At 32.9% G+C, this 15259-nt stretch overlaps 2 protein-coding genes across 2 annotated transcripts; one reads left to right on the top strand and one right to left on the bottom strand.

Moving 5' to 3' along the window:
- Nucleotides 1-354: 354 nt before the first annotated feature.
- LOC104903202 (late embryogenesis abundant protein B19.4) lies at nt 355-6903 on the bottom strand. Its single transcript, XM_057393056.1, is given in 4 exon segments — nt 355-721; nt 1713-1890; nt 6509-6736; nt 6738-6903. Coding segments are annotated over 4 exon segments (624 nt in total). The 5' UTR covers nt 6786-6903; the 3' UTR covers nt 355-551.
- Nucleotides 6904-10414: 3511 nt separating this feature from the next.
- On the top strand, nt 10415-13245 carry LOC104883347 (probable protein phosphatase 2C 2). Its single transcript, XM_010667855.4, has 4 exons — nt 10415-10858; nt 11273-11623; nt 12369-12548; nt 12906-13245. Exons 1-4 carry the CDS (start codon nt 10469-10471, stop codon nt 13074-13076), a joined length of 1092 nt encoding a protein of 363 aa, XP_010666157.2. The 5' UTR covers nt 10415-10468; the 3' UTR covers nt 13077-13245.
- The last annotated feature ends 2014 nt before the right edge of the window (nt 13246-15259 follow it).

A 15259-nucleotide genomic window follows, 5' to 3' on the forward strand; every position in this document is an offset into this window, starting at 1 on the left:
AACAAAAAATTCATTAAGGTAAACTAATATAAGAAAGAGTGACATATTCTAAAAACCGATTAGTATAACAAACAACAATAACTGCATAATGTAACTTAAAATTTTATTAAGTTACTATACAAGAAAAGAATCTCTATATTAGATAAATAGCTTCAAACCATAATATTTGTATAAATCAATTAAATCCACATAAAACTAACAACAATATAACACCTTATTAATTTTAGATGTATCTTATTAGTTTTCATTAACTTATTAATTTCAACGTATTTTCAACTAGTATTGTCAAACAAAATCGTCATTTAAAGCAAAATCAACCAAAAGTAGGTAAAACCAAATTAAACTACACCTTCATACATAAACAACTGTTTTCATTAAGATGATAAAACGCAATATACAGCTTATACTAGACTAAACACTACTCTTAACTCCTTCATAATTAACTACTGAAAGAAACAAAGACAACTTCAACATATATAGAGTCGTGTGGCCGTGTGTGACCATCACTACGACGAAGCTAGCACCATACAAGTGCTGCATTAGTAGATTCTTTAGGGGTTGCTGGTGCGAAACTTGGACTCATCGATGTCTATCCCTTTCTCCTGCGCAGCACGCTCGCCACCCTCTTGATCACCGGTGCTAAGCCCACCTTTACGCCCCATTTCTTGGTACCCTTCTGTCCCTAGCTGCTCTCTCCTCGTCTGCCCTCCTCTGCTTCTTCCTACACAAGTTTTTTAAGGTTAAGTTAATAGGCCGGTTAAATACAAGAAGACCATTTTACCTTACTATTTGAGTAGAAACAGTCACTTAAAAACTATTGTACACAAAAAAAACTCACTTATGATACTATGATAGTTAATAGGACAGTCTTGCTACAGAATTGAGATATTTTTACATCCAAAACTAGTAATTAAAGACTAAACTATTAAGGGCCTGTTCTCCCCATCTTATTTTCAGTTCAGTTCAGTTTAATTCAATTCAATTCAATTCATTTCAGTTCAATTCAGATCAGTTCAACTCAGCTCTTGACAATACTTTTACTCTCACATATCACAGTTCAGTTCAGTTCAGTTCAGCTATTTTATGCCGAAGAGAACATGTCCTAATTTGACTTTTGATTTAGAAAAAAAACTAACGTGAAACATAGAAAGTGATATAGTCAAAGTTGGTTATATGAGTAGTTGCAATTACAGAAAAAAGGAGCATGTATAATACATTAATGCCCCCGTCGTTTCATAATACTCCCTCTAAATTTTATTAGTTTATTCCTTTTGTTAAAACACATTTAAACACTCATATAAACATTTCTCTCATTTTCAATAAACAAAAATTACAAAAAGTTAATATTTGGATGATACACATTGACACGAATTCAACAAGATCTCACATAACTATATTTTCCTTAAATACAAATTACAAAAGATCGTCAAAGTCGTGTATGTGAATAGTATCAAAAGTCAAAACAGGTAAACTAATAAAGAGCAGAAAGAGTATAATGCTTGTTTCTTTTACAAGTTCTCCAATACCTACTTTTGATATTCGATATCTCCAAAATTTCGTAGTTGATTAAAATATAAAAAATTAATATTATGAAAATATCATATTGAACATTATAACGAACCTAATAAAATCCTACATGAGTATATATTCACGAAAATATTTAATCAAAAATTTTAAAGTTTAACACTAAGAAAAGTAGGAGGATGATTAACCTTCAGCGAGGTGCTCTTGGGCTTCGAGGCTTTTACCTCCTGTGCCACCAGGAACCACAGTTTCACCGTGCTTTGCCCTCTCGTCAAGCTGCTTCCTCTCTTGTTCTGTCGACATCTTTTTTTCTTCCCTACTCTTATTCTCTTTGGATAATGATGAATGATAGAAATTACGACACGATCAATTCTTTATATAAGGCCTAAAGGCAAGTTAAGGCATTTAGACATACGCATGCACGGTGCACCGTGCACGCATGCACGCAGTGGCATGAAGCCAAAGGTGTGGGAGCAGGGAACATATATATGAATAATGATGTGGCTTCTTCTTGTTGATTAAATTTGATGATGACGAGATTCCCCATCTCTTGAGACACGAGGCTTCTTTCACTGTTCGTAGCGTAGCTTGTATTGTGTACTACTACTCCGATCCTACAGATAAGTTCTATGGCTTTTTTTAATTAGTGGAGGGATTTCCTTTTATCCAGTTATTTTTGGCTTCTAGGCTTCTAGCTAGAGGGAGTACTATATACTACTTTCGTTTTAAGTTAATTTATCCATTTTATTTTGGAAAGAATAAATGAGAAATTGCAAAAATACGAGAGGTAAACTAAAAAGGTGGAGGGAGAAAAAAAAAATGAGAGGGAGAAACTAAAAAATGGGTTAAAATATTAAAAAGTGGATGACGTCGGTGGAAAAAGAAGAGAAAGTAGATGTTACATGTTGTGAAAAATAGAAAAAAAACGACGTGTATGTAGATTAAAAAGAATTAAACCAAAAAAAAAGTGGGTAGATTAATTTGAAATGGAAGGTCGTTATAAAAACATACTTCATGAGATAACTATGAAATTCTTGATTGAAATGAGAAAAGGAATTGGATAATTCATCTTTATCTCCTTAAAACATATTTAAAGATACATATATTAGATTTTGTACCATATCTTTATTATATAAACCAAGGAATGAGGCATTGAGGTGTGGTGTCCTCTTTTGAAGTGATTAAAATACTCTCCAATAATTTAAAATAATATTTTTCTTTTTATAAAAAATTGAAAAATGAGAATCAATGAAACTTGTCATATGAGTAGGTCAAAAATGAAATATGCAATACTATTATATTAATAAGTAATAACTTGACAAACTAGATTGACACAATCAATTTACAAAATTCATTAGAATCTTCAACCAAAAAAAGTTAGCAACATACCGTGATAACATAATATTTCATATTTACAAAGTTCAAACAACATGATTTATTAACATCTATAATTGTTAAAGAACTATACTAAAGTCGTTGAAAAGAAAATTATTAAATCATCGACCAAACTTTACAGTGACTGTATTGAACTAGGTTAAAAATTATTCATCTTTCATTTAAAAAGATAATAACATCTACAAAAGAACCTCAATAATTTACATCACTATCAAAATAATTTTAGATAAAAAAAACATGTCAAAATGTCTATAACAAATTAAATAAGATTGTGGACGCACGCATCGCGTGCATATGCAACTAGTAATTCTAGGTTCTAGGTGCTTCTCTCAAAAACTCGCATTTATATATTCTTCTTTCTTAGATAACCCTCTAATTTGTAAATTTTATGAAAACTTAACAATTTTGAGAGCAATATTACATAGGTAAACAATCTTGTATAAAATTAAACTTCCCAATCAACCCGCTTTGCATATAACCTTTCATCTACGTAATTCAAAAATTATTTCTTTTAACAGTCGTACAATATTTATAAAATCCCTCCTTCGCAACCTTTCGTGAATTTGTCAATTAAAGAAAAAAAAAAGAGATACAAATACATCCCTTTTAAATTAGTGGTGACACTTCTTTTTCTAAATTAGTTGTAACACTTTATCTTCTAATAAATTGTATAAATTCCTATATTAGCATTCTCCTAGCTCTTCCTCTTCTAAATTAATTGTAACACTCTCTGTTCATATTAAAGTCCTAACTTGATTAGTTGTATAAGTCCTAACTTGATTAGTTGGTATGATCACTTAAATTCACTTTATTTGGCACGCAACACTGGGGGTGGCAATGAGACGAGATCGCAAGCTCCTCGAGATTGACTCGGAAAAAACTCGGCCAAAGCTCGACTCAGGATGTTGGTGATCAGTGGAGTTGAACAACTCCATACTCAACTCGAAAACTCGTGAGAAGCTCAAATACCCAATTATCAATAACAAAATACCTAAATTCAACATTTTTCTACTTTATTGTTGCTTTTAACCTGACACTTGCAAGTTACTCAAAATCTACTTAGGTGTTTGGTTGAAAGCTATTTCCCTTGGAAATACAAATTCTTAGGAAATACACTATGGGTGTTGTGTTTGGTTGGAGGGAAATGAGAGAAGCATAGGAAATACAAATTCCAAGGGAAATAGAATTTCCCATGAAACATGCAATTTCTTATGGTGTCAACCAAACAATTTTGTCTAATTTCTAGGAAATTAACAAGGGAAAGAATTTCCCATGAAATGTAAATTCCCATGGGAAATTACTTCCCATGTGAACCAAACGAGGCCTTAATCACTCAAATTGATCAATGCTCGACTCGAAATGCTAACAAGTCAAGTCGAACTAACTCAAAACTTAAACTCGACTCGCATCATTGCCATCAATAAACACATTCCTATCATCAGTTTCCTAGCTATTTACATGAACCTGTTCTAATTTCTCTATATGCACTTACTAAAACTTGGTAACCCCAATATTTTAACTAATTTAGAACAGATCAAGTAAATCTAACGTTCACCAATGATAAGTAGCATACTACCAATAATAAAATTTTCATGCTTAATTGGATTTTTTTAAGTTGAGGAGAAGACATCCTAATCAGACCAAAACATCACATAGATCAACTCTACTCGAATTTATAGGAAAAGCTCCTTGAAAACAGGAGAAAATAATAAAGGAAAATTGACGTAGAAAGGTTAGCGGATAAGCTAGTTCGATAATGAAGTTCGACATAAAAGAGCCTGAAATGATTTCTACTAATCGGGTCGATGGAGTTCGATTGCTTATTGTGATACCTTTTCGAAAGCGGAACGGGCCAACAAGTCAAACTCACCGCTATACCGTGACCTATAGGCTTTTTAAGCCATCCGAGTTCGTTTAAGGCCCGAAATCAGCATTTTAATAATTTCCGAATTTTATTATTTCCTTAATTTCGTATTAGGATTTTGTGTTAAGTATTTAAACATTATTAGGTCATTGTTTGGATGCAGTTTTTGACTTTTAATAATATCACAGAGTTCCTACTCTTTTCGATCTGGTGGATTCCAGAATTTTTACAGATTTATCGCTTGTAAATCTGTTCATTCTTGATCGAGATTAGCGCTTGCTTTTCTCCATATTTTCCGACTACGTCAAAAATCCTCACCCAAAGTACCTCTAGTGGAATTTAATTCCACAACTTTAAAATTATAAAATACAAACCAAACTACTAGATCGAATAAATATTCTCAATTGAGTTATTTATCCAATAATAACGTACAAAAAGAAAATGTTGCAAGTTTTCCATTTATAAAACACGGAGGAGTATAATACATCAACAACAAAATACCATAAACATAGTTAAGCTATTATTATCACATTTTCATGAAACATAATACACAAAGCTACATAAGATTAATACATTTGTTTTTTCGGAAAAAAAAAAGTACATATATTTCCTCCTGACCGGGCTAGCTACATATATAGCTAGGCTTTCTTATACATCACCTATCATGTGCACAGTACCATAACCAGTACCTCGGGCCAGGGAAGTTTGGAATCTAGTGGGTCTAGATGTTGGCTTAAATGTTCCTTTTAAAACCTGGTTCAAAAATCAGCTTTCTAATACAACAAAAAAAAACCCTATCCCGTCTAACGTTCTCTTTGTTTTCACCACTTGGCATATCTGGCTGAGGAGGAATGAATGGGTATTTAATAAAAAGAACGTTAATTCTGGGATCCTTGTTAAAAAATCGAGTTGGGCCGCCACTGAATGGTTCTTCACCCAGAACCAACCTAAGGTGGGAAAAGCTCCCAACGTCTCTAGCAATATCACTTGGACCCCCCCTCCTATAAACTACCTAAAAATTAACACTGATGCCTCCTTCCTTGTGTCATCTAAGAAAGCCTATTTGGGTATTGTTTGTCGAGACCACAATGCCATCTGGGTAGAAGGGGCCTATATGTATTCTGCTGCTTCTTGTGCGCTTGAAGCTGAAATCGCAGCTATCCTACAAGGACTGTTGTGGATTAAAAGCAAACAATGGGGAAATGTAGTGCTAGCGTCGGACTGCCTTAGGGCAGTGATGACTATCTTGCAGGGGAACATATTAAATGATAATTTGTCGGACCTAATAATAAATTGCAGGGAGTTGCTCCAAGAACTCAAAAGCGTCACCTTGCAATTTGAAGGTAGAGGAGCAAACAAGCTAGCGGATAGCGTGGCTAGGTATGCGAAAGAAATGTCGGATGGCTTCAACACTTTATGTATTTTGAATCTCCGCCCCCGGTTTGTAATAAGTTTTTATTGGATGATAAACAGAACTTAAATGTTTCCTCTTTGAGGATGGGGCTGGTACAAACCCACCCGGAGATATTTTGGCCACCCTAGGACTGTATCGATCTTTTAATATATAATACTGTTTCCCTTATTCCCAAAAAAAAAAAAAAAAAAAACTAAAACTAACTACCTAACTACCTATCTAGGATTTAATTCTTCATACGCATACATCGTATATAGCCGTAGTATCGAAATCTCTAGTAGACTAAAGTACATGATACCATGACAAATTTAAGTTTGCGTTCGAAACTTGGACTCATCAATAGGGATACCTTCTTCCTCAGCCCTCTCACCACCGGACTTATCGGTGGTGCTAAGGCCGCCTTTGCGGCCCATCTGCTGGTAGCCTTCGGTGCCAAGCTGCTCTTTACGAGTCTGGCCACCGCGGCTACGGCCTTCAGCGAGGTGCTCCTGAGCTTCTAAGCTCTTACCTCTAGTGCCACCAGGAACCACAGTTTCTCCGCTCTTTTGCCCTCTCATCTAGCTCCTTCCTCTCTTGTTCTGTTGACATCTTCGATCACTAATAATTACGTACACAAAACCAATATGGGTTGTTATACTAGTATGTTGTGTGAAGAAATTACGTACGTACGTTGATTAGGTGATTTAGGTCGTGACGTTTAATTTGGTTCATGCAGTATTTATATGCGGCTATGCGCGAGTTCGGACGAGGTTACGAGGATAGAATGACAGATGGTGCGCGGTAATGTAGTGATAGTTAGATAATAAGATGACGCGGTTCGTTGTATTTGCGTGGTTGCATCAGGTGCTGACATATACGGGTAGTAGGATAGTAGTCTAGTAGAATGGATCTCTTTGAAAATGAAAAGAGATTCTTGGATATCCCTTTATTCTTAAGTGGAGCACTCGGGCGATCGAAAGGATTAGTCATTGCTTTCGACGATGGATACTGTTAAAAAAAAAAAAGAATGGAGCTCCTTGTATTTTGCGTGGTAGCATCAGGTGTTGACAACAAAGTTTTAAGATACTCTTTGTCGTCGAGAAAATAGAGCTCTAACGTCATTTATAACACGCGTTACACTCAAGCTCACAGTTGGTAGTGCTCTAGCTACTAGTTAAAGTTTATAGTGTTCAGGTATTGGATGTACCCGTATTATAGTTTGTTGTGTCGTTAAGTCCGATTTTGCCAAAATAACATGATAGTAAGAGGATTTATTAAGAAAATCAAAATTAGACAACTATACAATTCTCATTCTTACTTTTACTAAAAAAATTAATGAAACCTTGCTTCTAGACAATTGGAAATGTCATAATAGTTGATCTCCTTACAAAGGTAAAGCTGGAAATTTTGAAAACAAAAGGTTACTAAGAAAGCTCCATTAAGCTTATTTAAGGTAATCTTCGTTTATCCAATATAGTTTCATTATATATCATAAATATCATAAATAGAGAAAACTAGTTGAATTGAAACTTGAAATATAGTTATTAGATCATTTCTCACAAATAAAGTAATTCTCAACATTAATACTATATTTTATATAGACTGTTGTATAATATTGATGCGTAAAAGTCAAATTTGATAGAATATTAAACTATTCCTGGGACTCCAACCTGAGTTGGTCTTTTGACATGGTGTTGGAGCCATCGTGACATAAAGATCACGGGTTCAAATCTTATCCACCCCTCATTTCTAAATGGAATATTTAGCGTCAGGTACGAGGAAGGCATGTGATGCATCCACACTTCAAGCCCAATGAGATCTCGCGTGAGGGGACGTGATAGAATATTAAACTATTCATGAGACTCCAACCATCAGTTTAAACTTTTGGTTTAGTTGATCCTTTGATAAAATTTGTTTATGCTAATGCAAATACACAATATTAAAAAAAACATCCGGTAAGTTTTGTACTGTATTACAAAACTGAGCAAGCTAAGGCATATAATTGAAAATCGAACTTTAGTAGCACTCCAATCTCCATATTTTTAAAATCCACTTTCACGTTCAACCAATTTTATTTTGGTGTAATAGTTTGAACTTTGAAAGGGTTGTAAGTTGTAACATATGGACTTTTGAAGTTTTCATCACGTCAATCGTCAGATTACACATAATAGTGAAAATGTCTCCTAAGTCCTAAAGACCTAAACGCTTAACTGCAAAGTTTATTTGGAATCAGGTGTTTAATACTGCTGTTGGTATCCTTAGTTCCTTCTTTACACTGACTCGTTCAACCACACGTGAGTTGACTATTATATTAACTTCCTTGAAAGTGACCACAAATCACAAGAACAGTCACCAATTCACCATAATTAATTAAACTTTATAGATCTAAAAGCTAAAAGTAAAAACATGCCCTCTTGTCATATACGCTAACTAACTAATATATAATCTTATACTTCATCCGTCTCTTTCTTAATTTACTCATTTCACTTTGGAAAAACACCAAGATAGAAGTACAAAAGTATAAGAGAAGCTAAAAAGGTGTAAGAGAAACTTAAAAGTGAGAGAGAAAACAAAAAAGTGGGCTAAAATATTAAAAAGTGAATGACATGGGTGGAAAAAGAGGACAAAGTAGATGTGATATGTTACCAAAAATAGAAAAAGCAACAGTGTGTAGATTAAAAAGAAACCGAGGGAGTACCATGTTGCGATAATATTTCTCTTTTTACAACAATTAAATGAAGATGTATACATTAATACTCATTAAGTCATTAATCTAATGCTAATGATAGTATGTCCTACATTTCAGTAATCTTATATTTAAAAAAAATAAAATTTTGTAACCTTCCTAATTAATATTACTACACTATGTAATTACATCGGTTATATTCTTACATATTAACGTAAATTTCAAAAACAAGATATCATAATCTTTGTAATTAATTATATATTTACATATATATATATATGTAATCTCTTAGAATCGATGATTATATACTTATTATATTGATCAATAATTCATATTATAATTTATTATGTAGAAAAAATAAAGAACTGAAATATTATTTTACGAGCACACTCCCATGACTATATATAACTCTTCTATTCCAATTTTCTCACGTCTCTGATTTAACACTTGAAATACACATTGGTGAATGATCTAGGATATAGTCCGGATTAACAACTAGTTTATTTTGTTTAGGAAAGATGGTTGGTCCGAAAATCAACCCCTGCTAGGCTACTAGATAGCTTGCAGGGCACACTAACTCAAAGGCTGGGTATAAGGCTAAATAACACAGAAGTAAATGCTCCAACATATAATTGGGATGAGGATTCAAACCCTAGGCAATGTCCTGAAATTCGAAGTGGTACTCCACTGTGCTACCACCTCTCCCTCAGAAATCAACAACTAGTTATCCATGAAAATAGGAATTTATTCTACGTAAAACTAATTTCTAAAGCTAGTTTTTTTTACATAATTAATAGTCCATTTTATTATAATGGAAAGAGGAGCAAAAACTCAATACACCAAAGAATTAGAGTTACACCTCAAACACCACTTCAGAACACACCTAGACACCATTCATTTGAGAACCAATCTCCTAAAACACCCCATACATCATTCATGACTCCTATGTAAAAAAAAAAAAACAAATTACAACAACAAAAGAAACAAGACAACAAAGTTAAATTCCACTAATTAAGCTTTCATTTAAAACCGCTAACTAAACTCCGCAACATTGTGAATTTCTAAAGCTAGTTACTGAATGATCGACTATACGTAAGATAATAAGTTGACTAAAAGTCTAGAAGGCCGTAGTATTAGAAAAAGTAGTACTTTAAGATTCTTCTATAGTTCTGTGTTCTAGCCGTAGTACTCTCTAACAATGTATAGGAAATGATAGACCACTTTCATAGACTAATCATCAATCTTACTACAAGTCTAAAGGAGTATTTTTCTTGGGTATCTTGACGTCATTTGCTATGAAACATTCAAAAGTTCGAGACTTCGAAATCTCATTACTACCACTACCAGCCACTAGAAGATAAGGACAAGGTCGGAGAAAGCTGTTTGAAGAAAAACTAGACCAAGTCTTCTCAACTTGATCGCCACACCAATCTGAAGCAATTTTTGACCGTTGAAAAGTAGTAACATATCCTATGTACCTTTCAATTTCATGGACCTCTTACCAACACTATATAAAACCGAAATTCTAATTCACATAGCAAGAAATTAAATAGTGATAGTTAGAAGATTAGATAGGAGCGAGTGTTGAAAATATACAAGAAAAAAGATGAATTGTGTAGTATCTAATGTTACATGTAACGCATTTTCTCCATCGAATTCTAATGGTGATACGAGTAGTAATAATATTTTCTCCGTTCATTCTAGCAACCCGTTGTCACCAAATGTGATGGTAAGATTTCATCAACAATTGGAAGTTCCGGTAAAAAATCATCATCAAAATGAATTGCCAAAGCTGAAGAGAAAAAGACCGGCAAAGATAAATGTTCCGATTGTAAGATCGTTGGAAAATGTTGTAATTACGCCTTTAGATCGTCTTGAAGAGATTGAAGTTGAAGGGGATGGATATGGAGTTTATAGTAAGAGAGGGACGTCTAGGGCTCATTTAGAAGATCGTTATGCGACTATTGTCAATAATGTTCATAGCCTACCTAAGCAGGTAATATATTATTATTGCATGCATTTATGAATACTTTTTTTTTAGCCTCAAATTAAAATATTCACTCATTTACTTGTTTTAAAGCTAAAGTTCGTCATAAATTTCACTAATATGTATATGGAAATTAAAACAATCATATCAATTTTATTAGATTTGTATTTCTAAACATTAAATTATTATTATTATTACTACATGGTTAGTTTTTTAGATCGATATTAATGATTTAAGGTGTGTTTTAAAGATATAGCTATAAAAGACGAAAAAGATGTAACAATTTTTGTAGCATACGAAGCATTGTTATCAAATTTTCATATAGACAAAATGAATCTTCTGCTAGTCCAAGTTTTGAAAACATATAAATGACATGCATTCTCCAAATATGACAACTAATTATTTGATCATGGAAAATTATAGGCATTCTTTGGGGTATTTGATGGACATGGAGGTGCAAAAGCTGCTGAATTTGCAGCAAAAAGGTTGGGTGACAACATATTAGACCACGTAGGAAGAGAAACTTGGGCAAAATCTGGAAAACTGATCGAGGAGAAAATAAGAGATGGTTATATAGCAGCTGACGAAGAGTTTCTTAATGGAAAATCAAGTGGCGGTGCTTGTTGTGTTACTGCATTGATACAAGAAGGTAGCTTGATGGTCTCAAATGTTGGTGATTGTCGTGCTGTTATTAGTCGAGGTGGCCTTGCTGAGGCACTAACCACCGATCATAGCCCTTCAAGAGAAGACGAAAAATCTAGGATCGAGTCTAAGGTATGACTTATATTCTAGTAGTAAATTTTAGAAGTGATCAACATGTGTCCGGCCTGTGGGTCATCAGACCCGCACCAGACTTGGACGGACTTTGGGCACACCTTTTCGTCACGTGGTTTAGGTCTGACTCGATTTTTGTCTGAAAATTTCGGGACACGAACAACTTAAATATGCGAAACTAGTCTTATTTTAACCTTGTTCGAAAATGACCATAAAAAGCCGTTTGGCGTGGCCTGAATTTGTGGGTTGTGATGCGGGAATTTCAGCATGCGGTTTGGCCCGAAATGAGCCACTTTTTATGTGCTATACCAATGTTTCTGAGTCATATTGTATGACAGTAGTTCACGAGCTCCCTTTTAAATTTATGATCAATAAATGTAGCAAGAACTCATAATAAGCTCTAAGAACGACTACTATGTTAATTATGTGCTATCTCAAGTCTCAACAGTCACTATAACAATATATGTAATGCAGGTTAGCTGATATTATAGTTTGACCATCTAATAATTTTAAGTGATACCTAAATAATTCAGCTTGATAAAAGAAACATTTATGTAATTTTTTTTATCCATATGAGCCACGAAGGTTGTACAAAGTACAAAGAAGGAAAAGGGGATTCGAATCTGTGACCTATATATTATTGACAGTACCTCAATCTTAACCACTATGCCAAGATATCTTTAAGATCATGTATGTAATTTATTATATCGCTTGGGCTAATCAGTTATAATGTTGTTTTACACAGGGTGGTTATGTGGATTATTACAAAGGGGTGTGGAGAATTCAAGGTTCACTTGCAGTTTCAAGAGCAATAGGAGACCATCATCTCAAACAATGGGTTACAGCAGAACCTGAAACAAAAACTCTAACCATTAAACCCGATTTCGAGTTTCTAATTTTAGCTTCTGACGGTCTATGGAACAAGGTAAAAATGCATAAACAAAATAGTATTATTATATGAACAAAACAAAATATATTAACTAATTCTAGTCGAACATCACTAAGTAATACTTGGTCTAACAGTTTTGTTTGTATCTCATAATCTTAAAAATTGTGGGATAAAACTCTATTAGAGGCATTTTAGGGGTAGGGATTTCCCCTTATCACCCCCTAATCGCTAATCCTAAGGGGCCATACCCGCAAACTCAAATCGGGTTGACCTATGCGAGGTTCTGCTTCGTTAGGACGCCTTCTCCTTATCTTAAAAAAAATATTTAGTCGGACATCAAATTTAATTTGCAACTCACAACATTTGGTGGTTTTTTTTGTTTTTTTTTTTCAGGTTAGTAATCAAGAAGCAGTAGATATAGTTCTGCCATTTTTTACAGCAGGAAGAAGTAACAAGGTAGAGTTAAAGCATGCTTGTAGAAAACTTGCGGAATTGTCCATTAGTCGGGGATCAAACGATGATACGAGTGTAATGGTGATTCAACTAGGCCGATTTGCTCAATAATTTAATTAGCTGATTATACAATGTTTTTAACTTTTAAGGATTCGGTTGTATATAAGATAAATACATTTCATTAATTCATTTGATTATTATTAGCTAGTGAACTACTAGGTGTGGGATTGTAAATATAGTGTAATTATTGATTCTTCAATCCATATTGTCTACATTGAAATCTATAGCTTTGTTATCTTATGTATTCTTATGACTTCATGTAAATCTTTTAGATTACATTACACTTATAGTCCATGTTATACACGTAAGAATTGTGTAATTTCAAAATTAGATAATTTTAATAAATGTAGGTCTACTAAAAAAAATAAAGCAAAATTTAATTACAATATCGTCTAAGAAGTTCTTTTGCACCCACCATAATATAAAACCTTCCGTTTCCAGTCTTACAAACTCCTTACTTAAGAACACTAGAACGTTAAATTAAACCACTAGACCTAATCAAAACAACTCATCATCACATGCCTTCCTCTAAAACTGTATTATGAAAAGAAGAGGTCTTGGTTGATACAAATTTATATAAATTTATATATGGATGAGTTTTGATTTATAATTTTTTGAGAAGTTTTTAAAGTTTATCCTTGAGGTTTGACTTAATTTTCAAAATACTCTTAGGTAGTGTTTGGAAACTTGTATTTCATTTCAAATAATGGAATTGAAATCTGGAATTTAAAGTTTGTATTTCAATTCCTAATCATGATTTTGTAAAGAGGGTTTGATAGAGGATAGATAAATAGAGGTTTAATGGAGAGAGAGAAAAAGTTTGGGTTTACTAAAGGAGAGAGAGATAAATATTAGAAAGAGAATGAGTGAAGTTGGAATATAAATACTCATGGAGTTAAGATATGTATGTGGAGAGAATTTCAAATGACAAGGTAATAGCTTGAATTTCAAATTCTACTAATATAGGCTTTTGATAAGAATTTGGACAAATTCCATCATTTCAAATTCCATGCCATCCAAACAATAGATTTCATCCAAATCCAGGATTTGAAATGAAATCTTGCCATCCAAACATAGCATTATTGAATTTTGAAGTTCAAAGTTGAAGTTTCAAGGGTACCTCATGTGTGAAACCTTAGGGGTATTTGATGGATTACCAAAATGAGAGGGGTATTTTTGAGGATTACCCTAAACCAGAAGGGTACCTCATGAAATTTCCCTAATTTTTTCGGTTGACGACATTTTCTTATCAGTTTAAGCCATTTCTTATTAGTTTAACATATTTTCGTTTGAGTTTACACATGTTTCTTATTATTTTTTATACATATTTGAATTAAGTTTAGAAATATTATGTACCAATCTATAAATGTTATGTATTCATTTATACATATTTCAATTTAGTGTAAAAAAAAGAAGATATACTCCGAGCCCAAAAACTAATTATATATTAACAAAAGATGTTGGTAAAAATTATGAGTCGTTATGTGTTAGTTTGTCCCTATTAAAAGCTAATACATTGTCTTTTTATATTTGACATTGCTTTTTTTTTTTTTGGAAAATGATCGAAAGATTTACACGAAATCTCAATAAGTTGAACTTTACTTGAAATATTATATGATTCTTTTTTCTAGTCAAATGTCATATAATTTTACCACAAGTAAAACTTATATTAGATAGAGAACAAACTTCACAAATCCAATTAAGTAGAGAATTAAAAAAAAACCTTTGCAAATCCTAGTTTCCATACAAATAACACCAAATTCTACATCCTTTTGTCATATATATTATTTTAATTGGTTTTATAAAAATAATTTATATCCTTATTTTGATTTTTACCAACTCTCCACATAAACTATGTATTACACATGATACAAACTTATTATTTCAATTACTTTGTAATGAAAGAAGTAATATTTTCATGACAATAAAAATATGATGGTATTACAATAACTTTATTATAAAGTCATTTTACACCAGAATTACTATATTTTTGATATGAAATACCAATTCATTTGAAATTCTTTTTGGATGAAGTACATGTACATATCAATATATTATATGAGAATGTTTTGCGCAGTCTTTTATAGTCGTCACTTTGTTAATTGCAACCCTTTCATTTTAATCTATTCAATTACAATTTACAGCCTTAAGTAAACCAAACACTTTTAACTTGCAGTCCAAGAGGCGTGAAGATAGATTGAAATTAGGCTGCAACTTAAAATTGTTTGGTTTAT

This window comes from Beta vulgaris, chromosome 2 (genome assembly GCF_026745355.1).
Source record: "Beta vulgaris subsp. vulgaris cultivar EL10 chromosome 2, EL10.2, whole genome shotgun sequence".
Taxonomy (NCBI): domain Eukaryota; kingdom Viridiplantae; phylum Streptophyta; class Magnoliopsida; order Caryophyllales; family Amaranthaceae; genus Beta; species Beta vulgaris.